The 25,066-nt window shown below is 37.0% G+C and overlaps 1 protein-coding gene across 1 annotated transcript in view; it reads left to right on the forward strand.

Moving 5' to 3' along the window:
- dnah2 (dynein, axonemal, heavy chain 2) overlaps positions 1–25,066 on the forward strand; it is a 224,084-nt gene that overhangs the window by 134,426 nt on the left and 64,592 nt on the right. Inside the window, exons 42-51 of the mRNA XM_089130887.1 lie at positions 1,649–1,867; positions 6,326–6,443; positions 14,659–14,795; positions 15,913–16,050; positions 16,141–16,299; positions 17,824–17,976; positions 19,118–19,209; positions 19,778–19,976; positions 24,278–24,502; positions 24,592–24,696. Of these exons, the coding sequence (XP_088987013.1) occupies positions 1,649–1,867; positions 6,326–6,443; positions 14,659–14,795; positions 15,913–16,050; positions 16,141–16,299; positions 17,824–17,976; positions 19,118–19,209; positions 19,778–19,976; positions 24,278–24,502; positions 24,592–24,696 (1,545 nt within the window). The remainder of the gene's footprint in view (positions 1–1,648; positions 1,868–6,325; positions 6,444–14,658; positions 14,796–15,912; positions 16,051–16,140; positions 16,300–17,823; positions 17,977–19,117; positions 19,210–19,777; positions 19,977–24,277; positions 24,503–24,591; positions 24,697–25,066) is intronic.

The following is a 25,066-nucleotide window of genomic DNA, read 5'->3' on the forward strand; positions in this document are numbered from 1 at the left end:
CATTCGTCATATAGCTCGGGGCACTAATCACTACACATTCTGCATTGATTAAAAAAGAAAATCGACTGTGTTTTTAATGGTAGTATTATTTTATACAGAAATCAATTATTTATAATTCATACATTTTTAATTAATAATGTTAATAAAAATTAAGGAAAACAAATATATTAGGGCTGTGCAAAAGTTAATTGCGATTAATCACATCCAAAATAAAAGTCTGTGTTTACATAGTATATTTGTGTGTGCTGTATATAATTATTTTGTATATATAAATACACACACATGCATGTATATGTTTAAGAAAATGTGTTATTCCTATATAAAATATTTATATTTATATAATATAGATTATGTATTTTTATATATATACAGAATTTAAGCGCAAATAATTCTTAAATATATACATGCATGCATAGGTATTTATATATACAAAATAATTATATACAGCACACTCAAATATATTATGTAAAACAGACTTTTATTTTGGATGCGATTAATCGCAATTAACTTTTGCACAGCCCTAAAATATATTGATCTGAAATATAGCAAAATAATTTTAATTAATTCAGGTACAATTACCAGACACATCACAAGGTCTTTTTGTCTTTTTATTCATTTAATTAATAAACTAATTATATAAAACTAACTACAAATAAACTGGTTCTATGCCTTTATAAATAAAACTTCTGTATTTTTGTTTTGCTTTTCCCTCCATTGTACCGAAATCGTACTGAACCGTGAAGTTTGAACCGAGGTACGAACCAAACCGTGACTTCTGTGTACCGTTCCACCTCTAGTATGAATGTGACTAAAACTAATACAAACTAAAATGACAGCTTGACACAAAGACTAGACTAAAACTAAAATTAAACCAGGCTGCCAAAAACAACACTACTTGATTCCATCTTCAAGCACTTCAAAACCTGGCTTAATTAACCTCCTTCTGTTGTTTTGCTTAATGCTTTGTCTAAATACACATTTAACGATATAAAACATGCCAAATGAGTGTTTAAACCTGTTCTGCTGAATACAGACTAATGCTCTTTCTGAGAAAGAGTTTTATGGAGTTTGCGACTCAGGTTTGGAGATATTAGGAAGAAACCTCAGAACGTCTGCACAGCTGCTTCCTTCTCCTTCCACAATCAAATGCACAGACACACACACACATAGACAAAAAGTAGTATATTTCTCCTCCTCTGCTTCCACTCATGCACATCATAGTGTTTTTATTGCTGTTATATTACCCATCCTGCATCCTCATCTCCACCTTACTTCAGCACAAGCGCCTCAGAGCCGTTCCCTTTATTCCTCCTCTCCATCTGTTTAACGAGTCGAGAGAGAACTTGGAGAGGGAGATTAAATTAACCCGAGAGTTTAGCATGGCTGCTTTAGTGCCTCTGGAGCAGTTCTGGTTGGTGCGACTTCACTCAGGGGTGCAGTATCAGCAGGTGTTTTTATTAAGATGGCCGCCTACCTCTTGCCAGTTCATTTGTCTTTAGTGCTTCAGTGAGATCCACCTCCACCGAAGGGATGTTTTTCCATCATGGAAAGAGTTGATGCAATGTTGTGAAGCAATTAGCACATATTTGCTTATCAGAATGTCAACGTTACTCCATCTTACACACGTTTTCTTTCTCTTTATCACTAGCTGAAAGAGGCTATAGAGGCAGAGATTCGCCTGAGCGGTCTCCAGGTGACCCCCTTCACCGTGAACAAGGTAATTCAACTGTACGAGACCAAAAACTCCCGACACTCCACGATGATGGTGGGGAAGACTGGCAGCGGCAAGACGGTCACGTGGAGGATCCTTCAGAATGCCCTCAGCGCCATGCACCGCAACGGAGTACCCGAGTTCAACCTCATACGTGTGAGCCTTCTATCTAAACCTTATCTCTCAACTTTCTCTGGATCAATAGCTAGCTAGCTATAAAGAGCAACAGGTCAACGCAAGGTTCCTCAATAACAAAGCGACCCCGTTAGCTTTATCGAAATGAGTTGTCTCCATACATGATTAGTTCACTTTTGAAAAAACTTTTGCTGATAATTTACTCACCCCCATGTCATCCAAGATGTACATGTCTTTCTTTCTTCAGTCGAAAAGAAATTAAGGTTTTTGATGAAAACATTCAGTATTTTCTCCATATAATGGACTTCAATGGGAACCGGATGGTTCAAGGTCCAAAAGACAGTTAATAACTGTTTCAGATGCAGCTTCAAATGTCTTTAAACGATATCAGACGATGAATAAAGGTCTTATCATGCGAAACGATCGGTTATTTCAAAACTTATTCCAAAAATGTAACTTTTCTAAGGACAAATGCTAGCCTTGCTCTATTCTGTGAGGCGCGTTTGCAACGTCACGTATTACGTAATTATGTTCAAAAGGTCACGGGCGACGTAGCCGAAAGTACAGAGTCAGTGTTTACAAGTTGAACGCATAGGTTGAACGTGCAAACTAGCTCAAACGCCGTTTACAAAAAAAGGAATTAAAAGGAAAAACAACGATGTCGGACGATTTTGATTCTGTACTTCCGGCTACGTCGCCCGTGACCTTTTGAACGTAATTGCGTATTACGTGACGTTACAAAGAATATAGCAAGGCTAGCATTTGTCCTTAGAAAAGTTACATTTTTGGAATAAGTTTTGAAATAACCGATCGTTTCGCATGATAAGACCCTTATTCATCGTCTGGTGTCGTTTAAAGACATTTGAAGCTGCATCTGAAACTGTTATTAACTGTCTTTTGGACCTTGAACCATCCGGTTCCCATTGAAGTCCATTATATGGAGAAAAATCCTGGAATGTTTTCATCAAAAACCTAAATTTCTTTTCGACTGAGGAAAGAAAGACATGGACATCTTGGATGACATGGGGGTGAGTAAATTATCAGCAAACGTTTTTTCAAAAGTGAACTAATCCTTTAAGGGCATAGATCAGCAGCTGTTAGAGCCTAAGAGGCTACGCCAACCTTCCATCCCTCATTAGCATGAGAATGAACCGCCGTCAGCGGCCGCGCGAAGCCTTTACAACCAAGGCAACAGAGTTTCCCTTAAACACTCTTCGCTGTTTAGAGCACATGTGGCAACTAGGACTTAACACTCATTAAAAGCCCCCTGACAGACTCACGGCTCACTCTCACTCGTGGGTGTTTTGACAATGATGGCGTAGTCAAGACGGCTAATTGTCGCCGCTTATGATCTCTTTCTTTTCACAGTTGGTTTGGCTCACTCCACTCTGTGCTTTTAATGCAGTCCTCGGCTGAGACTCCTCATGTCTAAAACCGCGTGTTTAGCGTTCATGTTGGTTCTGATCTTTTTTATTTTCACTTCTGTTGTTTTTCGCCGTCTTCTCGATTCTTTGTAACCCCTTTCACGTCTCTCATCCCGATGCGGGTAAAAATAGAAGAGTGGGGTTGGGGGAAGTATGTGTTTCTCAGGTTTTTCTTCTTTAATGATGTTCCTGGAGTGTGTGTGTACGAGTGAGAGATGCAGGTGAGGTCTGTGAGATTGTATTTGTGCTTTGTTGATTTTCTCAAAATCTTGTTTTTCTGTATAGATGCCATCCAAATTTGCCCCCTTTTGTACTGCACCCTATAACATGTTATGAATAGTATACTAATCTTACCGAGTTTAGTTCCAACACACCTGGCTGCAATTTTCAAGTAAAACTAAAGAACCTGATTAGTTTATTCAGGTGGGTTTAATTAGCGTTGGAACTGCTGGAACGAGAAATGAGGGACCCTGTACTTGCTAAATTAAACATTTAACATAATGAGGTCAAGTGACAACATGTAGCATGCTGTTAGTTTTGGAATATATGGTTGCGTTGAGAATAGCACATTTAGAAAAAAAATATCACTCTTAGAAGAAATGGTTCTATTTAGAACCAGAAATGGTTCCATCCCCCGCTTCATATATGGAACTCCAAAATGCTTCTATATAGAACCATTTTTATAACCATTAACCATTTTTCTATATAGAACCATTTTTTTGGTAAAAGGTTCTATTGGCCAAGTATGGAACCCCAGGGTTCTATATAGAACCCAGAGGAACCCTTTTTTTAAGAGTGTGTAGAACCTTTTAGGAGTTCCAAATACGTAGCGCTGATAGAACCTTTTAAGGTTCTATATAGAACCTTTTCCTCTAAGAGTGTAGATTAAACACATAAAAATAAATTGAAATACTAAAAAGAATATTAAAAAAGAAACACTAAGTGAATACATTGTTTAACATTGCGTCTTATCGCAGTCAAAAAAAGTTAGGTGCTGCCTAATATTTTTGTGGAAACGTTTAACATTATAACTTAAGGGTGTAATTATATATCGTGTCACAATATATCGCAATATAACAATATGTATCGTGGATAGTGACAATATGTATTGTGTATAGTTCACTCAGTGTCAGTACTACAATAAACTACTATATATAATGTTGAATATAATGTATAATGGGGGAATTGTGGGTCCTGATAATGCCAAATGTTTTATGTTACCAGTAAAAATCTTACATTATTTAAATATATTTAGTCAGTGACAGAGTGTTACAGAGTGTAAGCATATTCGTCTCAAATAATTCAGTATTTTCAGCTTCAGAATCATGAATATTTGTATTCTGGTGTCACTATTGTCCTGTGTTGGGTATCAGGACCAAGTTTACACCCCAGTGTAATATCAAATTTAGCATTTTAATCAACAATACATTTTCTTTTCCTTTAACCTTCAAATGGTCTTCGTTTCCTGTTTACACTTCTGGGCTTCAGGGTCTATACGACCCCAACAATTGATTGAGTAATTGTACAAAAAATATACGTTTTTAATCATACAAATAATATATATATATATATATATATATATATATATATATATATATATATATATATATATTTGTTTACTTCTTATCTATTCATTAATGCTGTGTTTTGGAGATATAAAGTACTTTTGTATCCATTTACCACACAATTCCTCAACTACACCATTAGCTTGCATATGAAAAATTATTTTTTTATGATACATTGCATTTATGCTCTAATACTAGGCCTTCATTTCTGTGTAAAAATTTTCAGTTTTTGCCTAATTTTTTTTTTTTTTTTTTTTTTTTGACACATGAAGAAAATACATTTAGTTTTTTCCCCATTTCTCATTCATTTCAGTGTGGGATCATATTGACCCCAAAGACCAGAAGTGTAAACATTTTTTTTTACATACCTTCAGAACAACCAAATAAAGCCCAGTTTTTTGTGTGTGTATAGATAGATAATGTATGAGTCACAAAATCTTATTCCACTGTGATGAAGGGAAACTTTTTTATTAAGTAAAAGTCTATTGGGGTCATATAGACCCCATGACCCGATTGAGGGCTACCCATGTTTTGGAGTAACACAATAATATCGTACCGTGAGGTAGGTATCGCAATATGTATCGAATTGTGACATGAGGGTATCTTTACACCCCTAAATATACAGATCTATCTATCTATCTATCTATCTATCTATCTATCTATCTATCTATCTATCTATCTATCTATCTATCTATCTATCTATCTATCTATCTATCTATCTATCTATCTATCTATCTATCTATCTATCTATCTATCTATCTATCTATCTATATATATCTTCTTAAAATATGTATTTATCTTAATACTCCTTACTGTTTTTCATTTTTGTTAGTATGCTGTGCAGTATGCAGTAAGAACTATAGAATTCCAATTATTCTACAAACTAAAAAAAAAAGATAGAAGTGTGTACAGCACAGTATTCAGTAAGAGTCTGAACATAGCCTAATTCTCTCCCGCTCTCTCCCTCCAGTGCTTTCGCCCCTGTCCTTGTCACTGTCTAATTCTCTGTGGGTTTGGGTACCTGTGGTGTCTGTGTGTCTGTGGGTTTGGCGTCCTGGTGTTAGCATATGATTTTAAATCTCTGTTGGTTTACATCTCGAGGTACTCTCTGCCTGGTGTGTGTAATTCTTTACAGTTTGGGGGTCCATCTTGTTACCTGCTCTGTCTCTGACTCAAGCTGCCATTTCTATTTGCATCCTCCCTTTCTCTCTCCCTCCTTCCTTCTGTCTCTCCATCTCTCGATGCCTGTCTCCTCTTTCATATCTGACTCAACACCCCTCCCTCTTTGCATATCTATTTCTGGTTCTCTCCATGCAAACATCACTTCACCCTGTTTCCTCATTACCACCACTCCGTATAATACACACACCCACCCTCGAGTCTCCCGTGTGTCATTCTCTCACCGCTGTATGTTTGCTTCCTATCCTGGAGTTGAATAATTCCCTTCCACTTTGAACTCTGACCTTTTGCCATTGCTCATGCCCCTTTAGGAGTGTCCCCTGAACCCCAAGGCAGTGAGCCTGGGAGAGTTGTACGGAGAATACAACCTCTCCAGCAATGAGTGGACGGATGGCGTCCTTTCCTCACTCATGAGGGCGGCCTGTGCAGGTACGTTTTGTCTTGTCTTTGTTTTCTTTTAAAGGGATACTCAAAAATATCCATTCTATCCTTTTAAACCCAACAATTTCAGTTCTGTTATAATAACTCATCAAACCGCTCAATTCATGGATTTCTTTAAAGGGATACTCCACTTTTTTTGGAAATAGGCTCATTTTACAACTCCAAAGTTCTACAACTTCAAAGTGTGTGGGACTGATCGTTATTTGCGCGCGCCTCTACTGCCATGACATCATCTTAAAAGCGCCACATTTTCAAACCCACAACACAGGAACAATGGAGACTATCGAGGGGATGGTGTTCCTGATTCTCAGTATGTGGTTGTTTTTAACTGCTAGACGGAAAAATGTGTTTAAAATGAGGCTGATGGCAGCAAAACAAAAATACTGCTAAAAAAGTGTCTCGTGTCGCAAATCCAATGACGCTAGTAGTGACGCTGGTAGTGACGATTCTGTCTGACCAATCAGTGATCTGCAGTGTTTCACGTCACATTTTAGTACCGGTACGGTACGCTTGGAACCTCAACAGACCAGGTACCATTTAAAGCGACCTGAAGCGAACCGTACTGTACCGTACCATGCAGTGGAAAAGCACCACAAGTGAGCCGTACCGAACCGAACCGTACCGTACTATGCAGTGGAAAAGCGCAACTAGTGGCCGAAATAGGTACTGCAGTCGTTTCTCAGACTGGACGGCCCTCACACGGGTTGTCACACGGGTCCTCACACACAAGAACGAGCGCAATGGACAATGAAAATTGGCAACGTGCAGTTTCACAGACCGAAACAAAAACAAACATTCCAGCCTGGAAACGCACATTTCAAAGTAAAATAACTGTCTGTAGAAGTGTTTTTCAGAGAAACAAGTATGTGAACTTAGCATGTTTCCTCAATACAGTGAGGAAAATAAGTATTTGAACACCCTGCTTATGTCTCTCACAGTGGACATGCACCTACTGCTGTTGCTAAATAGCAGGGTGTTCAAATACTTATTTTCCTGCACACGTATTATGGTATTTTTATGCTTTAGTAGATACAGTAAAGCATTAACACGCATTTCAGTGCGTGGTGTGCCCTGTGTAAGCTGTGTAAATGTCAGCTTAACTTAAGTTTAAAGATAGAGAAGGTACAATTTGGATTGGATCGTACTCATACAGTACAGAGTGTGCTTATAAAGACAGAAGTCTGTGGAACAGTTCTGCAGCCGTGCTCTTTAATCGTCGCTCTCGCACTTCTCTCTTCACATCAATACAACGTCAAATACATTTCCCCCCAGAACTGTCAAAACTTGCTAAAGAAAAAACAAGCTCAGGTGTCTCATTAAAGGGAGAGGAAGCTACTTTGCACCTATAGTATCGATTTGGTTTTAGCATGAAAGAGTATCATTTTAATGATGGACGCTTTAATAATATAATGCTTATTGATTTCCAGTGTAATTAAAGTTTAAAAAACGCACATCTTTGGTGTGGTCCTACTGATGATGCTGTGGAGACTCAAAAATAGAAGAAACACAGTTTCTAATTCTAGTTAACTAGTTTAATGCAATAATTGCTAATAGCAATAGATTTTAAAAAGATCTCTCATTTAATCTCTCATTCTAATTTATTTAATGTCCTGTAATGTGTTTCTGAGTGGCACATTTCGGAAGTAAGAGTAAGAGGTGTTGTGAATGCCGTTTCATGTTGACTTTAAAGCTTGTGCTCATCAAGACGTTTCGCATGTTGCTGATATCAAGCTCTGACAGAGGAAATGAATCCTGATGTGACAAGAACAAACACAAGAGAGAGAGAGAGAAAGAAGGAAGCAAAGAACGAGGGAAAGTGGTTGTAGAAATGAGTTTTCTTTCTTTCTTTTATTCGCCATCGCGTCCAGCCTGGTCTCTGCCCACAAACTCTCTGTGTCTCTGTGTCAGTCTCTAGAGTATCACAGGAAATCACTACGCTTGTTTTTTACAGCCGTTCTCTTTGATCGCTATACAGCCTGCTAAAGCAGCAGGGATTGGTGGCGGGGTTTTTTCGTCAGTTTTTGTACTTTCGTTCTGTGTAAAGTTATATTTCGTAATTATTGGTCTATGTACACATGCAAGGTGATGTCTCAAAAAAAAAACATTTTTTTTTTATTATTCTAATGAAGTAATCTCAGTGTTTTATGAATTGTAGCTGCTGTATCTCTCGCTCTTTTTGATGCTCTTCATCTCTGCACATTATTATCTGATCTTAAAGGAGTAGTTCACTTTAAAAAAAAAACTTTTGCTGATAATTTACTCACCCCCATGTCATCCAAGATGTCCATGTCTTTCTTTCCTCAGTCGAAAAGAAATTAAGGTTTTTGATGAAAACATTCCAAAACTTTCTTCATATAATGGACTTCAATGGGAACCAAACGGTTCAAGGTCCAAATGAGAGTTTCAGTGCAAACTGCAAACGATTCAAAGGACTTTAAACGATTCCAGACGATGAATAAAGGTCTTATCAAGCGAAACGATCGCTCATTTAAAAAAAATAAATAAATAACAAAGTGTGTTTTATAAGCACAAATGGTCGCCTTGCTCTGTTCTGTGATGTGCGTTCGTGACTCTCAAATCAACTTAAAATGAACTAATTTTTTTCCGTGTCATTTGGTTGATTCAACGAACGAAATGAACGCATTGACTCGGAAAAAGATTAGTTCATTTTGACGAACAAGTTCGAACAGGAGAGTCACGAACGCACATCACAGAACAGAGCGAGGCGAGCATTTGAGCTTATAAAACTTAAATGTTGTTATTTATTCATCAAATGAGCGATCGTTTCGCTTGATAAGACCCTTATTCATCATATAGAATCGTTTAAAGCCCTTTGAACAGTTTGCAGTTTGCACTGAAACTCTCATTTGGACCTTGAACCGTTTGGTTCCCATTGAAGTCCATTATATGAAGAAAGTTTTGGAATGTTTTCATCAAAAACCTTCATTTCTTTTCGACTGAAGAAAGAAAGACATGGATATCTTGGATGACATGGGGGTGAGTAAATTACCAGCAAACGTTTTTTTTTTTTTTTTTTTTAAAGTGAACTCCTCCTTTAACCAACGCACAGCTCAAATCCCCTCTCTTTCCATCTTTCTCTCTCTTTCTTGAGTTGACTTGCAGTTTAGTTTGATTTATTGGCATGACAAATAGCTGCATTTGTATTGACAAAGCATTTGCAGCTTATTGTTGTAGAGCAATGACAATAAGAATGGCTGGCAAAGAATCTGCTTGGATTTTCTCATAAGTCTCTATATGTGTAGTATTACAGAGCAGGTCTGCAAGAGTTTAACTCCCAGAGACCCGAGCGCTGAGACGGATAATGATTTTTTTTATTTCCCTTTAAACAGTTTTTAAGAATCTCACACCTCATTGAACCACTTGAAAATACTTGAAAAGGCACATTTAGAGGCACGAAGCTTAAGATCGAAGTCTCCTCTGTAAAATAGATTGTTTAAACTTCAATATGTTCTTCTCTGAGGTTTATAAGGCTGTGTTAGAAATCATTGTACAGAATTGAAATGAAACAACAGTGTGAATGAAATTTTTGTGTTTTTCAGTGTTGCGTACAGTGGGTTTCTGATGGTTACCGTGTGTGTGTGTGTGTGTGTGTAGTGCTCTGCTCCTTTGAAACGGTCTGAGCCAGAACTGTGCTTTTGTTTCTCTCCGGACTTCTGCAGTCCTCTTTTAATGTTTCAATGGGCTTCATTGGCATGACAAGTAATGGTGCATTTTCCAAAGAGAATGAGTCAGTGAGTATCAAAAAGAGTTATGTGTTTTCCCCATTATGTGTTTGTCTTATTTGTGTTGTAAAATGTCATTTTAAGCTTTTGTAAAAAATATATATCAAAAAGAGAAAATGCTAAATGCTAAACAAAAGGAGAAAAATATTAATTAAGCACTAAGGTACAACAGACCATGCTGTATTGTGAATATTAGCCTTGAGTTCCTTTTTGCTCATGTAAAACAATTAGAAAACAAAGAGTTTTTACAGACATATTTTATTTAATAAAAACATTATCCTGTCATCATTTATTCACCCTCATTTTGCATCTAACCTGAATGGCTTTCATTCCTCTGTGTTACCTTTTTTCTCATACAGTGGAAGCCAATACTAACATTCAGGAACGATTTGAGGGTGACTAAATGACGACAGAATTAATAAATCAAATGTTAAGTGTCCCTTTAAGAGAAGATTTTAAAAAATTAGGTGTTTTGTGGTCATTTTGCAGTTTTCACTCAGCGAAAGTGAGAAATACAACTCAATCTTGTTTGGCCTGCTTCATAAGAACAATTTATTTAGCTTTAATTTGTCTTGTTTTTCACATACTACTACCAGTTGCCAGATTGATTTCCTAGTCAAGATGATTCCCATTTTCTTGGCCAGATAACTTTGCGTTTAACTTTCATTTACATTTCAGTGTTGTTTGGGTTAATTAATAATTCTGTTCTTGAACCCCAGTCTGTAGCGAGGGGCTTGTTTTGTTTTCTCTGCTCAACTCTTGAATCCACAGGATGTTATAATGGTATGGTATGTCCAGTTGTAAATGGTTCCAGAATTTAATTGCCTGTTTTGTGTCCTCGTAGTTAATGGATATTGGCCTAATTGTACCCTGCATGCATTATTCCTGGAGTTTCAAGTACTTTTTTTACAGAATACAACAGGGAAGGTCTCAGTTGGGGTTTTTTTCCCATTTGGCAAGTTCTTGGTTTGTTAGTGGACCACACGCCGCCTCGCTGCCATAAAAAGCAATGGCCTCAATTACTGCTTCTAATATTTTCAGCCTAATTTTAATTGAAATCTCAACAGGACATTGCATGTTTATGACACAGTGGGCCACTTCAGGGTTGATGTTGCCTGTGGACCTGAGTTTCAGGCCTAATTGTACTTTGATGAATGTGTGATATAATTGGATATGAACGTGTTTGTCATGCACGCATGTATGAAACCTGGAGGTCAATACTCTAGTTTTTAATTTTAGATTTACTGCCAGGGTAAATGGTCCAGGTCTGTCAGTACTCTTCTAGTAGGTCCAACTTTTGCTGTAATTCAGGATCAGAATCAGGTCGTGTGTGAGTCATACTGAGTGAGATCAGAAACTACACATGTGGTTTGAACTGGTTGGAAAATACTGGGCTTATCCAATAACTCAGCTATATTTTTATTGCTATAATTTAATTTAGCTCATGCTTTCTGTCTACAATAATTGAGTGTGATTTTAAAAGATAGTGTACATTGATCTGGATGGGACATTATTGGGAAATATACCTGTGTCTGTCCAGGTGGCCGGATCTGGTATTACACCAAAGGAGTCTTTTTCTATTAATGACCTTCTGACTGTTCATTACAATTCTTATTAAATGGCGTAATATAGTTTTGAGTTCAATCATTGATTCAGAAAGAGGCCAGAGAGTGATTTGAGAGATCGCTATTTTGGGAAATCCGATGGTCAATGCAGTTTAGCAGCCATTATACAAATATTTGACTGCATATTTCAGAGACTCGTGTTATGATGTCAAATAGTTTTTGGTGTCAAATAGCAGATTGAATGAAAAGCTTTTATAAAGTTTCAGGCAAAAATCTTGCAATTTTTTTTTGTGTGTGTGTGTGATTTAATGCCAATAAATATAAGTACAGTAGTATAATCAGATGTGCTGTAATCTTGTTATTAAAAAGTCCATTTTCCTTCTACCCGAGAGATTGTGTGCTTTGAGTAATTCTAAGAGTCTGGTATTGATTACTACAAAACAGCTTCCCATACAAATGCTTTAGTCATTATTACGGTTAAACTCATTCCCCCTTCAAGAGCCATATTGAATAGCTTTTGGAGAGCAGGCAGGAATTAGTATATTTAGCTCTAGTGCGTTTGCTTTTTAATGTGGTTGTTTTGTCTTGGAGCTCTTGTGCAGTAATGCAGAGATCTAATGGATTCTGATCTGAATTGCTGATTCGAACACCTCAGGCTGTTTGTTTATTTAATTTTGCTTAGAAGTTTCTTTTTCTCCTGTTTCCCCTGCAATTCAATTTTCCTTTCGTTTGTGCCTCGCTTTTAACCTAATCTGTAGAGCCGTTTTGTCTGTAAGCCCTCGTGCTGTGTATCCTAAACTCTTCCATCTCACAGACAGGAGTGTCCTATCAGTTCTTAAACTCAAAAATATGCCTCTCAATGGCGCACCACCATTCTCATGCCAATTGCCAACCAATGTTTTATCCATTCTATCCTTTTAAAGGTATAGGTTACCCAACAATTTCAGTTCTGCTATAATAACTCATCAAACCGCTCAATTCATGGATTTCTTTAAGAAATTAATTTCCGGTAACGCTTTACTTGAAGGGGTGTGCATAAGACTGGCATGACACCTTCATAACCATGACATGACATATGTCTTGAATATGAAGTAAGGTTTATGCAACTGTCATTAACCCTCGGGTGCTCTTCGGTCATTTCTGACCGAAAAAATTTCTGTTTTGAATTATTAAAAATCACAGCTTCATCGGAATGTTACAAAACTTGGTGACTTTTATGGCATTATGTATGTGAATACAAAAAAAATAAAAATTGAGGTCATGATCCGAGCATGCTAAGTGGTCGTAAAAAAAAAATAGTCACACTTGTGGTCTTCGGTCAAAAATGACCGACCCATAGGAAATTAATGGGAAATTGACAAAAAACTAAATAAAATTCTCTGAATTTTTGTACGTGCAATCTACAAATCGGCCACAATTTTTTTTTTAAAGTACACCGCAGGAAAGGGGTGACACTCTACAACATCTAGAGTGCAAAACAGACCAACCCACCCACACACACACACATACAAACACACTTTTATACACATACACACCAATAATTTTGATTACAAAAAGTATGTTTTAAATTTTTAAAAATCACAGCTTCATCGTAATGTTACGAAACTTGGTGACTTTTATGGCATTATGTATGTGAACACACAAAAAAATTGAGGTCATGATCTGAGCATGCTAAGTGGTCTTTGGTCAAAAATGACTGACCATAGGAAATGAATGGGAAATTGACAAAAACACAAAAATTCACAATTTTTTATTTATTTTTTTAACATTTTCTTTTTTTTTTAATAAAAAATCGTTTTTGAGATTGTTTCAACTATATATTCAAATCCACCAAAAAAAATTACAAAAAATGTGTTCATGAACATCTGGGGAATTCACATGCCTCTCCATAGAGAGCTGTACATGCCATCTAGTGGTTACACCATGATTCTACGCTTTTTTTCTATACTGTAACCAGATGGTGCTAATTTTCTTCAAAAAAAAGTTTTTTCTGAAGGCCTAGACTCTATATTAAACTAAAATACCGCATTAATAATTTTTGGAAAAAAATAATATATATATATAGAAAAATATATATTTTTTTCCATGGCAAAAATAGACCATAAATATTGCATAAATATTAATAAATTCAATCAAATTATCTCAAAATACTAAATTACATAGAATAAATATTTTTCATTGCAATTTAAAAATAAATTGCATTGGTTTTACTGGAATGGAGGAAATTGAATATTTTGGTGTCCGGGAAGATAACAAGTGTGACTCCGAAACGAAGAGCACCTGAGGGTTAAGTGTCTTTCACTCAATAATGACATTTTGAATGCGAATATGACTTTGTTTCAGATGTCTTTGTTATGACACCTTGACATAAACCCTACATTTCCCACATTGCCTCATATCTTAAGCTTTCTAATCACAGTTTGCTGTGGCTCAATACGGCTTGTGTCTGTGGTGTGCGTCTCCTCCTCGCTGGCCCAGAGGAGATGTGACACTTCCTGTAGCTGTGTGTGACAGTTCTGGTGTTATACGCTTACCCAGGCATCCAGCAGGCCTGCTGCTTCCAGACAGGGTGCGTTTGTATGTGTGTGTATAAGACAGATGAGCCATGCTCTGTGCTCGTGTTTTATTGTTTTGAGTTCAGTAAATGAGACACACATGGGCAGATAACGGGACAGGAAAAGATAAATGATCAATTAGAGGCTTCACCACAATTGCCTGCAAGTCTCTCTGGTGTCTGCGAAACCAAAGTAGGGAAATGAGACTGACAGAGAAAAGACGAGGACTGGAAAATGAAAAATAGAGAGACAAAGAGATCCAGGGGTGTATTAGGAAATTCTCATTCGTTCTGTGTGTGTGTGAAGCACTAACACTTCCTCTCTGTGTGGCCGAGCTCAGATGAGAAGCCTGATGAGAAGTGGATTGTGTTTGACGGGCCCGTGGACACGCTGTGGATCGAGAGCATGAACTCTGTAATGGACGACAACAAAATCCTCACACTCATCAACGGAGAGAGAATCTCCATGCCTGAACAGGTACCGAAACACACCTTGAGTGCCGTTCACCCAGGGTTATTTCACTTCTGATCCCAGACCTGATACTGGAGTGTGTTTCACGGCACTAACCCATAAGGCTAACTATTTATTTCCTTCACTTGTGTCCTTTTTCAGTTATTGGGCAAATCTTTTATTACTTTTATTTAGCGGGGGCACATTTAATAAACATTTATTTTTAAAGTGACAGTAAAGACGTCTGTTCTTGTCATCAAAATAATTTTTGTAAAACAAAAATGTTTCAGTTTCCACAAAGATATTAAGCAGCACAACATAATAATAAGTAATGATGCTTAAAATTCAGCTTTGTCATCACAATATTTCTGTTTTTACTATATTTTTATATAGTACTATGTTTTTTATATCAAATAAATCTTTTTAAAAAAAAAGAGATTTCTTTTAAAAACAATGAATAAATCTTACCGAGCTCAATAGTGAATTTTGCATCAAGAAAAGGAATTATTTTTACGACAAGAATTTTTTTCTTCACAAAATTCTCATTACTGTAATGCCAAAAATCTATCGTCTTCCTTTTGCTATAATGAAAGAAAAAAAAATCACAATGCATAAATTAGGGCTGTGCAAAAATTAATTGCGATGCAAAATAAAAGTCTATGTTTACATAATATATTTGTGTGTGCTGTGTATAATTATTTTGTATATATAAATACACACACATGCATGTATATATTTAAGAAAATGTGTTATTCATATATAAAATATTTATATTTATATAATATAGATTATGAATTTATATATACAGAATTTAAGCGCAAATAATTCTTAAATATATACATGCATGCAATGCATAGGTATTTATATATACAAAATAATTACATACAGCACACACAAATATATTATGTAAACACAGACTTTTATTTTGGATGCGATTAATCGCAATTAATTTTTGCACAGCCCTAGTAAAAATACTTAATGGCTCTAAAATAGACTTTGTTTTCTGTTTGGAAAATGTCATTTCTTATTTATTTCTTTTGTTTGGAATGAAATGGGATGCTCTTGACAGGTTTTGTGAGATTCACCCTTCAGCTAAGTGACAGTTCTGTGCTTATTTAAGCATTAATGAGAGTGTGTGTTGCAGGTCTCATTATTGTTTGAAGTGGAGGATCTAGCCGTGGCGTCTCCTGCTACCGTGTCTCGCTGTGGGATGGTTTACAATGACTATTCTGATTTGAGCTGGAGGCCTTATGTTCAGTCCTGGATGGAAAAACGGAAGAAGGTTTGGGACACAATGCTTAAGTCTCTATGATATTAAACGTTTGGGAAAGTGCTTCATCTCTCTCTCTCTCTCTCTCTCTTTCGCTCTCAGGATGAAATGGATCATCTCAGTCAGCTGTTTGATCGCTACATAGACAAGACCCTCGCTTTTAAGAAGACTCACTGTAAGGAGCTGGTGGCCATCACTGAACTGAACGGAGTGGCGTCGCTGTGCAGACTCTACGACACACTGGCCACTCCAGTGAACGGGGTCAGAACACTTTCACATCATTGATGTGTATAGAGGGAATGCATTGATGTCACTTTCAGTGCCAAAAGATCTGCTGCGTGACTGGATTTAATAGGGGAAACTGCGAAAATGCGACTAAAACGAACAATTTATTAAACAATTTATAAATTTTTATCAATTTAAACTAAATGTTGGACTCAATATAGTGTTCCTCACAACTTAATAAAGGTCCAGTGATCCATGGATATTGACATGCAGCCAGGAATCGTGTTGCCTGACATTTATGTTTGCCTGATTTTGGCATTGGCGAAATAAAAGCAATATAGACCTAAACATAAAGCAAATTTGGCTGTGAAGGCTTTATATAAATACAATATAGGTAGGTCTAAATCTGAGTTATATCAGTGTTATATATAGCCTATATATATCATCATATCGTCCAGCCCTAAAACTTTATAGTTTTGTTTTGGTCAGTGTTTTATTAAAAAAACATCCAATAATGCAGAATATGCAATGATAAATATTAAATATATGAGTTGTTAATATATATGGATATGGTTTTACAGCTAAATTCAGCATATTGACACAAAATGATGACTGCAAATCTACCTTTCGCTGACTGGAGTCCAGTTGTTTTTGTGAACTGCAGCGATCCATTTGCTCCTCTTTCTATAGCAGTCTATAAATATACCTCCGATTTTTTGTCAAATCTAGTTGTACAGTCAATCTCAAAGCTCTTTCCCACTTTATATGTGTTGTGTGCGTTTTTCTCGCGGCATTCACGCTGATAACAAATACAGCCGCTCAGCCGGTGACGTCACGCGCATACCCTCTATAGGCAATGTTGCAACTGTAGATGGACCACATGACTTTCTTTCATTGTTGGACAAAAAAAATGGACGTAATTTGACATTTTGTTTCACATCAATAGTAACAAAGCACAAAGATTATTGCGATTTTCTTGGATGCGCGCAGCCGCGATACAATGTCCCATTTTTATTCAAATGAAACAGGATGACTAATCGATTCTTGAGATTTAAGAATCGATATCGGTTCGTAAAAATGAGAATCGATTAATATCGAGAAATCGATATTTATTACCCAGCCTTAAGCCGTTTGGCCAATCACAACACACTGAGTCTCTATTGGCCAATCAGAGCACTCTAAGCTTTTCCAAAGTAGGGGTTTGTAGATATCAGTGTGTTTCAGACAGACTGGGAATAGAGGTACTGGTACAATCTACAGTATGTGAAAAATAATGTGTTTTTGAATATTAAAGCATGTTAACCTTTTCTTTAAAAAAGAATGAAATTTTAAAATAGCATCACCTTTAAAATTTCTCCTTTGTGCTCCACGGAAGAAAGTAAGTCATAGAAGTTTGGAACAACATGAGGGTGATTAAATAATAATTCTCCTAATTTGTGTTTTTTTTTAAGTCATGCTTTTATAGCATACAAGCGTTTTCACAAAATAACCATGAATACCTTTATACATATTTATCTTGGTATTCGTTCAGTTGAGCTGTCGTTCTGTCTGGCTGCTCAGGTGAACCCAGCGGACTCGGAAAACTTTGGTCGTATGGTGGAGCTCTGGTTCATCTTCAGTCTCATATGGTCTGTGTGCGCGGCAGTAGATGAGGATGGACGCAAGAAGATTGACAACTTCCTACGGGAAATAGAGGGAACTTTTCCTAACAAGGTATACAGTGGGCCCCGTCCCAAATGGCACCCTAAACACTCACGGTCATCCTACGAGTCCACACATTCGTGACGTAACGCCGCTTTGGCTCTCTCGCTTCAGTGCGTGTTCAGTGCGACAAAAGTGTGCATCGGCCGTGCATATCGCTTACGAGCACCCTTCTGAATCCTAAAATGACAAACGAGACACCCTACAGTCTAGTTTGCAGCGCTTCGTCATAAGTACAAATACAACAGCTGTGTTTTAGCTATACACTATCCAATGGTTGAAAAGAAAGGAGTAAACACGGTCTCTCATTGGTTCTGACGGCTGTCAATCAAAATGTGGACCGGTGATTTGTTTCATATATGTTTCCTGTCGGAAAATAAATGATTTAGGTCAATTACAATTTTAATTTAACGTAATTTAACTGTTGTTGTTTAACCTGCAGTGGTTGTTTTAATATATTCTTAATATATAAGACTATATTTTATTTGTTGATTGTTTATTTTGTTGGATTTTTGTTGGACTTGGTCAGAACTGTTTCTAAAATATGATTCCTGCTGCCTTTGGGCTTGGTGATGCTGAATTTAAATGACTTTATTTTGGAAAAAAAAAAAGGGACTAAAGAACAAATCATTTTTATCAGCTGAAAAGTAGAATATAAATGTTTTTTATCAAGTTAGATAGACATTATATAACAGTTTCAGGGTATGTTTTAGTGTCCCACATTGTCCACACAAACTTATAATTGTCCCACATTTGGGATAAAGTGTGCCATATGGGACAGGACATATAAAGTGTGCCATTTGGGACAGGACCAAAGATGAAGAGTGCAATTTATGTGCTATTGATGGCAAAATAGTGACTTTACCAACTTTTGCTTCCACTGCTCCGCCTATTTATTGTTTGTTAGTTTGTTTATTTGAAATTAAAGAATGCTTGTTTTAACTTATATAATATACTTGTGTGACATGATTTCATTGTCTAATGTAGCATTTTTTAAGTGTGACTGGGGGGCGCAGTAGTGTACACATACAGTATGAAATAGATAAGTTTATGCATGCACATGCTAATGGTACATGTCATGTCTACAACAAACTGTCTCTGCCTACAGAAACAAATATATTACTGAAAAAATAATTGTTGTATTAAACCCCAGGACACCATCTACGAATACTACGTGGACACCAAGAACAAAACGTGGGCGTCATTTGAGGACAAGCTGCCCAAAGGCTGGCGCTACACCTCTAAGTGAGATGTGTGTGTGTGTGTGTGGGGGGGGGGGGGTCTCTGCCAGCCGCCTGCGGGCTCAGTCAAAGGCCTCTCGCCTGGCTCCCTCCCAGACTTCTGAATTCCCTGTCTATTCATATTTCTCATCTTTTTCATCCTTCTTCGTCTCTCTTCTCTCCCCTGCTCTCATTTGTCATGTCAGTCCAACTCTTTCCCCTTCATTGTCCTTTGTCCTCTTGGCTCTCTTTGCTCCCTATTTGTCGGCTGTCCATTTTTCCATCCTGGGGTTCTTTTTTTCTTTTCTTACCTGACTCTTTTTTTATCCCTCTATTCATTCGAAATGTCTCGCTACATCTTTCAATTTTCAGTCTTTCAATCAGGACTTTTCACCTCCTCTTCCTTCTCGTTATTCTCATTCATTCTGCTCTCTCAACTCTATTTTCTCTCTCACGTTTTTGCCGATTCTCTCTCGCTCTGTATTCTATTCTCTTCATTTTTTTGGGTCTTTTTTTAAAAGCATGTCTCATACTTAGCCGCCCCACTTTTCAACCTGATGGCGTCTTTTTAATTATGATCTGTCTCTCTGCAGCGCTCCATTCTATAAGATCATGGTCCCCACCGTGGACACGGTACGCTATCATTACCTGGTCAAGGCTCTGGTGTCCGCTCAGCACCCTGTGCTCCTGACGGGTCCAGTGGGGACGGGGAAGACTTCTGTGGCCCAGAGTGTCCTGCAGAGCCTGGACTCGGTCACATGGGCAATGCTCACTGTCAACATGTCCTCACAGGTGATGAGAATCACTTTTAGTATTAGTAATATGCATAGCTGTCAACATTGAACATTGAAAATAAGGGAGTTTTCCCGGAATCCTTCCCCAAAATAAGGGATTTTGTTTTACACGATTCTTACCCACAAACTTTAAAAATAAAGCACTAATCCTTAAAAGTCTAAAGAGTTAATAACTAGCCTAGAAACTAGTGTCATTTAAAGAAAAAAAATCTACATTTGGATTAGCGGTGTGTTGCTCTTGCCTTTACGGCAACAATTTCAACTGTTATCACATCTTCCAAAACCCACAAAATAGGGAAGTGGGCTGTCTGTTTATTTCAATTACATTTACACATTTTATGTAGTTTTAAAGAGCCTTTATTTAGCCTGGTGGTGGACCGTCACTCAGAAGACACACTCTGTTGTTATTGTAGCCTATCCCATCTTTATCCACAAGTTTCCTACGCCCCATGAGGCTTTGCGTCAAAAGGGGGCGCGACTTCCGGTTCGAAGTAAACAAAGCGTGATTTAACATGCTTGACACTCCTTCATTCAACAGTTGACAGTCATTCAAGTTATAACGATCCAAACTCACTAACGATGTGGGAACACAACCTCAACGAAATTCAAAAGGGTGAAATAACAGTACCTTAACCCTCCGCAGTAGTTGATTGGGAGTATTATAATAACATTATTAATAATCAATACTCATCAAGGTATGGTGACAGACAGTTGTGCGAGCTGACAAACAATTAAAATAAAAAATACACACTTAGTCATTGTGCTTTGGAGTTTATTCAAAATTATAAATGAATGTGCTGCTTGAAAACATTAACTGGCACATTTGGTATTCTGTCAACACAGACTTTGATCCTGAGTTTAGGTGTAACATCAGTAGCGAACAGCCAATCACATGCTGATAGAGTTTATAGAATATTAAGAATTTAAACAAATGTACACAGGAAGATTCGTCGTCTTTTGGAAGGTGATGGAAACTACAGTCGTTGGCAGGATCAGAGACGGGCTCTGGTAGGAGCACTGTGATTTCGTTTTCAGCTTATGTTCAAAACAATCACGTTTAAGCCACTGAACTAGTTTAATCCGGTTATACATACAACCGCGAACAGCACATGTTGTCCCTGAGCTCCGTAACGACATCTCTCATAAAGATTTGCGTCTTTAAATAGTAAAATAATTCTCCGAAAAACAGCTAGCCTCTTCGCTAACTAACACACAAAATACCATTGGAATGCTACTTCCGCCGCCTCACCGGAAGTTTCACCCACTTTATTTTTTACAGGAGCGCCCCTCGGAAACTTGTGGATATCCTCCTGAGGCCCAGAACGTTTTTTTCCAAAAGTTTTTTCTTCTTCTTTGTGTAATCATTGTTAAGAGCATAAGAAACAAATGAAAAAAGAAAAAAAAAGAAAAGATATTTTATTCATATGTTATATGACATTAAATTATATATAGGCAAAACTAATGGCAATATAAATCGATTATTATAATTATTATTTGTTTAAATTACATTGATATCTGAATTTATGTAAAAACCTTGACTTTCAAACATCAAAATGTAAAATGTAGGCTATTCGAGTACAAAATAAACATTGTTTCCTATTTTTTATTCATTTTTTTTGCCTGGAAACGCTTTCAACACGCTTGCGTGTCGCGTGAAAAAATAGGCGTCAGTTCTATTTCTAGCATGCACGCGTTTTCTGGAGTGTGCAAGCTCTAATCTGTTAACATGGGAGCCGAAATAAAAACGGACATGCCACGCAGCCAGTGCGTCTCCGGCCAGCGCGCGCGGCGCCGCATCTGAGAATAAACGACTTCAAGCCGAATCAGTCCGAGCTCGTACGTCTCACACAATCAGAGTAAAAATACGGGATATTTTACGAGAAAATACTAAAACGGGAAGACAGCGGGAAAAGAGTAAAAATACGTGAGAAACCCGGAAAAAACGGGAGGGTTGACAGCTATGGTAATATGTGATGCGATCTGGGAAAACCCGTCGGATGTCGCGCCGGTGCGTTTTCAGTAAGGTCTAGATATAGATTGAATGTCAGTTTTTTGTCAAAATTGGGTTTTTATTAAATTATTATTCTATAACAACATCTTGTTTCTCATCTCTGAATATATCTTGGGAAAATTCAGTAGTTTAGTGCAGAAAAATAGGGATTTATAATGCCCAGCTGAAAAGACTGTGTTTCTCTTTAAGAACAACACAGGCGGAGCGGAGGGGCAAAAAAGCTATTTCTTCCGTTTAGCTCTCCTTCACTTAACACTACAGTTCACCTATTAAAATAAACCACATAACAGAATAAAGTCCAGTCCTGGGTGAACTACAACAACCGCAAGTTTTTATTTATTTATTTTTATCCAGCGTTATCGTGTGGTGTGATGCGGAGCACAAGAGAACAACAGAGTTTGAAGCTGCTCGTTTAAAAAACCTTGCTCGCCTCTCCATCGTACAATTTCAAATTGGTTTTCACAGGATGAATTTTGAGTTCGTAAGCTATGTGATATAAAAAAAGGAGCGCCAGTCGTCGCGCTAGCAGGATGTGACCGTTAATTAAACCTGTTTTTCTCAAAATTCCATTTCTGAAAATCACAGTGGACTTCAGATAACTATAACTTTTGTTACAGACAAACGATAAAAGAAATAAAAACAGATTTGGAAAGGGCTTGAACCCAGCTAAGATCCCCAAACCTGTAATATGTCAAATTTCACCATGTTGGGTTTTCCCAGATCGCATCACATATGGTAAACTTTGATCTGAACAGAATGTTTATTTTTTAACCACTTTCTAAAACATCTTTAAGAAAAGATTAGATTTGACTTGAAAATGAAATTTGCAAAAGACTTGCTTTCAGAGAATATATTTTTTAAACATGAGAAATTTTTGCCTGAACCGACAAAATCCCCCCAACACTTTTTGCCTTGGCCAATATTGTCCCTATCACTTTTTTGGCTGAGCAGATATTGGTCCCCACGTTTTGACTGGGTTGATATCCTTATCACTTTTTGAAACGTCTTGCGCCATGGATGTATCTATTACAAAGGAAGCAGTTGACTAGCCGAGTATTAATTTCATTCGTTTGTGTTAAATAAGAGGCGATTTGGGGATGTTTTTGAAATCTGTTGAATGATGGAGAATCACTATTTGCACAAAAAACCTGTCTCCACTCTTAATATACAATCACTGATGAACAACTTTGGTTTTAATTGAAAAAAAAAAGAATATTGTAAATATACATGCATGTGTGCGTTTTTATATACTGTATATAAAATAATTAAACACAGACAGCCCTAAAATATATATATATATATATATATTGTAATATAATATAATGTATATAATTATAATATATATATTAGGGCTGTCTCTGTTTAATTATTTTATATATATATATAAAAACACACACATGCATGTATATTTTCAATATATATATATATATATATATATCAAATATTTTTATTTATATATAATATAAATTATATATACATCTATATACAGCATATACATCAAAATATTTCTTAAATATATGCAAGCATGTGTGTGTATTTATATATAAAATAATTATACACAGTGCACCCACATATGTTATGTAATCACTAACTTTTATTTTGGATGCGATTAAGGATGGAAAATATCACATCAAACATGAGTTCAATATACTTTCTGGATATCTAAAAAAATGCATTTTTGCAACAAACTCACAGCAGTGTTTTTAAAGCATACATTTTCTCACGATCTTTGTCAGGTTTATTATATATTTCACGAATAAATGCAAGCATTACAGCATTCAGGAAGTCAAATACAAGCGGAAAAACTCGCACATATTGAGTTATTGAAAAGAGCTATCATTACCATGTTTCTCCAGGGGAGAGCGTCGGTAATTTGCACTGAATAAAATAATGAGCTAAATGAGTAGCAGGTCATTTTAGTTTCGTTACTAGCCTATAAGACCCCAAACTTTTGAACGGTGGTGTACATCGGCTCTTTTAAATCCGTCTCCTCCAGGATGCTCATATCGCTCTGTGAGTGTGTGGTTAATCAGTGTGTGTAGTGATATTTCTGTAGTCCACTCACACGTCGGTAATGAGCTGAGTCATTGCTCAAAGGGCCCAACCTGACGAGCAAATATCAGAACACACAGTGAGAGTGGCGCTATCATCATCATCATTTCTTCTTATTATAGAGTTTTCCACTAATCTTCAAATCGCCAGTCATGCTAATTGAATATTTTATCATCGTCAGGTTAACTTGGTAGCCTTCATGTCTTCATAACAGTGTTTTTCCATCTCTCTCTCAGACTAGCTCTAATAACGTGCAGGAGATCATCGAGTCTCGGATAGAGAAGAGGATTAAAGGTGTGTATGTTCCAGTGGGAGGGAAGAGGATGGTGGTTTTCCTGGATGATCTCAACATGCCCGCCATGGACGACTTTGGCTCCCAGCCCCCTTTGGAGCTGCTCCGCCTCTGGATCGACTACGGCTTCTGGTACGACCGCCAGAAACAGACCCTCAAGTCTATCAAGGTAAGGCTTTTTTTTACCAGTTAAGTCACTGGAGTGTGTTTGAGATGTGCATGTAAATACATTTCTCTCGTTTTGGGGTGATCATAAAGGACATTTTCCTGCTGTGCTCTATGGGGCCCCCCGGTGGAGGGAGGAGTCACATATCAGGACGCCTGCAGAGCCGTTTTAATCTCATCAACATGACATTCCCCACAGTGAGTAGAGGTTGACTCTAAACTACGTAGAAATCGATGAAAATATGACTGCAATGCTTACCTAATTAGCGCTCAGCATGTAGCATGACATTGACTAGTATAATGGGACAGCAATGTTAATATTTATGTAACTAAAAAAATAAAAGACCATTATGCAAATAATCTCAAGATAAAACTAATCACAACCCAGTATTAAAATATAATACTTATCACTGTTGGTTAGATATCGAAAACACAATGTAAGCCAATGGGATATATTATATGCAAACTTTATTGTAAGGCTGAAATAATCTGCAAAGGTTTTTGAATTTAGTGGTTTAAGATGAACTTTATTGCCATTGAGGAGAAGAATAGTCATAGGAATTTCAAT

The sequence above is a fragment of the Pimephales promelas genome, chromosome 1, assembly GCF_988280905.1.
Source record: "Pimephales promelas chromosome 1, fPimPro1.hap1.1, whole genome shotgun sequence".
NCBI lineage: Eukaryota > Metazoa > Chordata > Actinopteri > Cypriniformes > Leuciscidae > Pimephales > Pimephales promelas.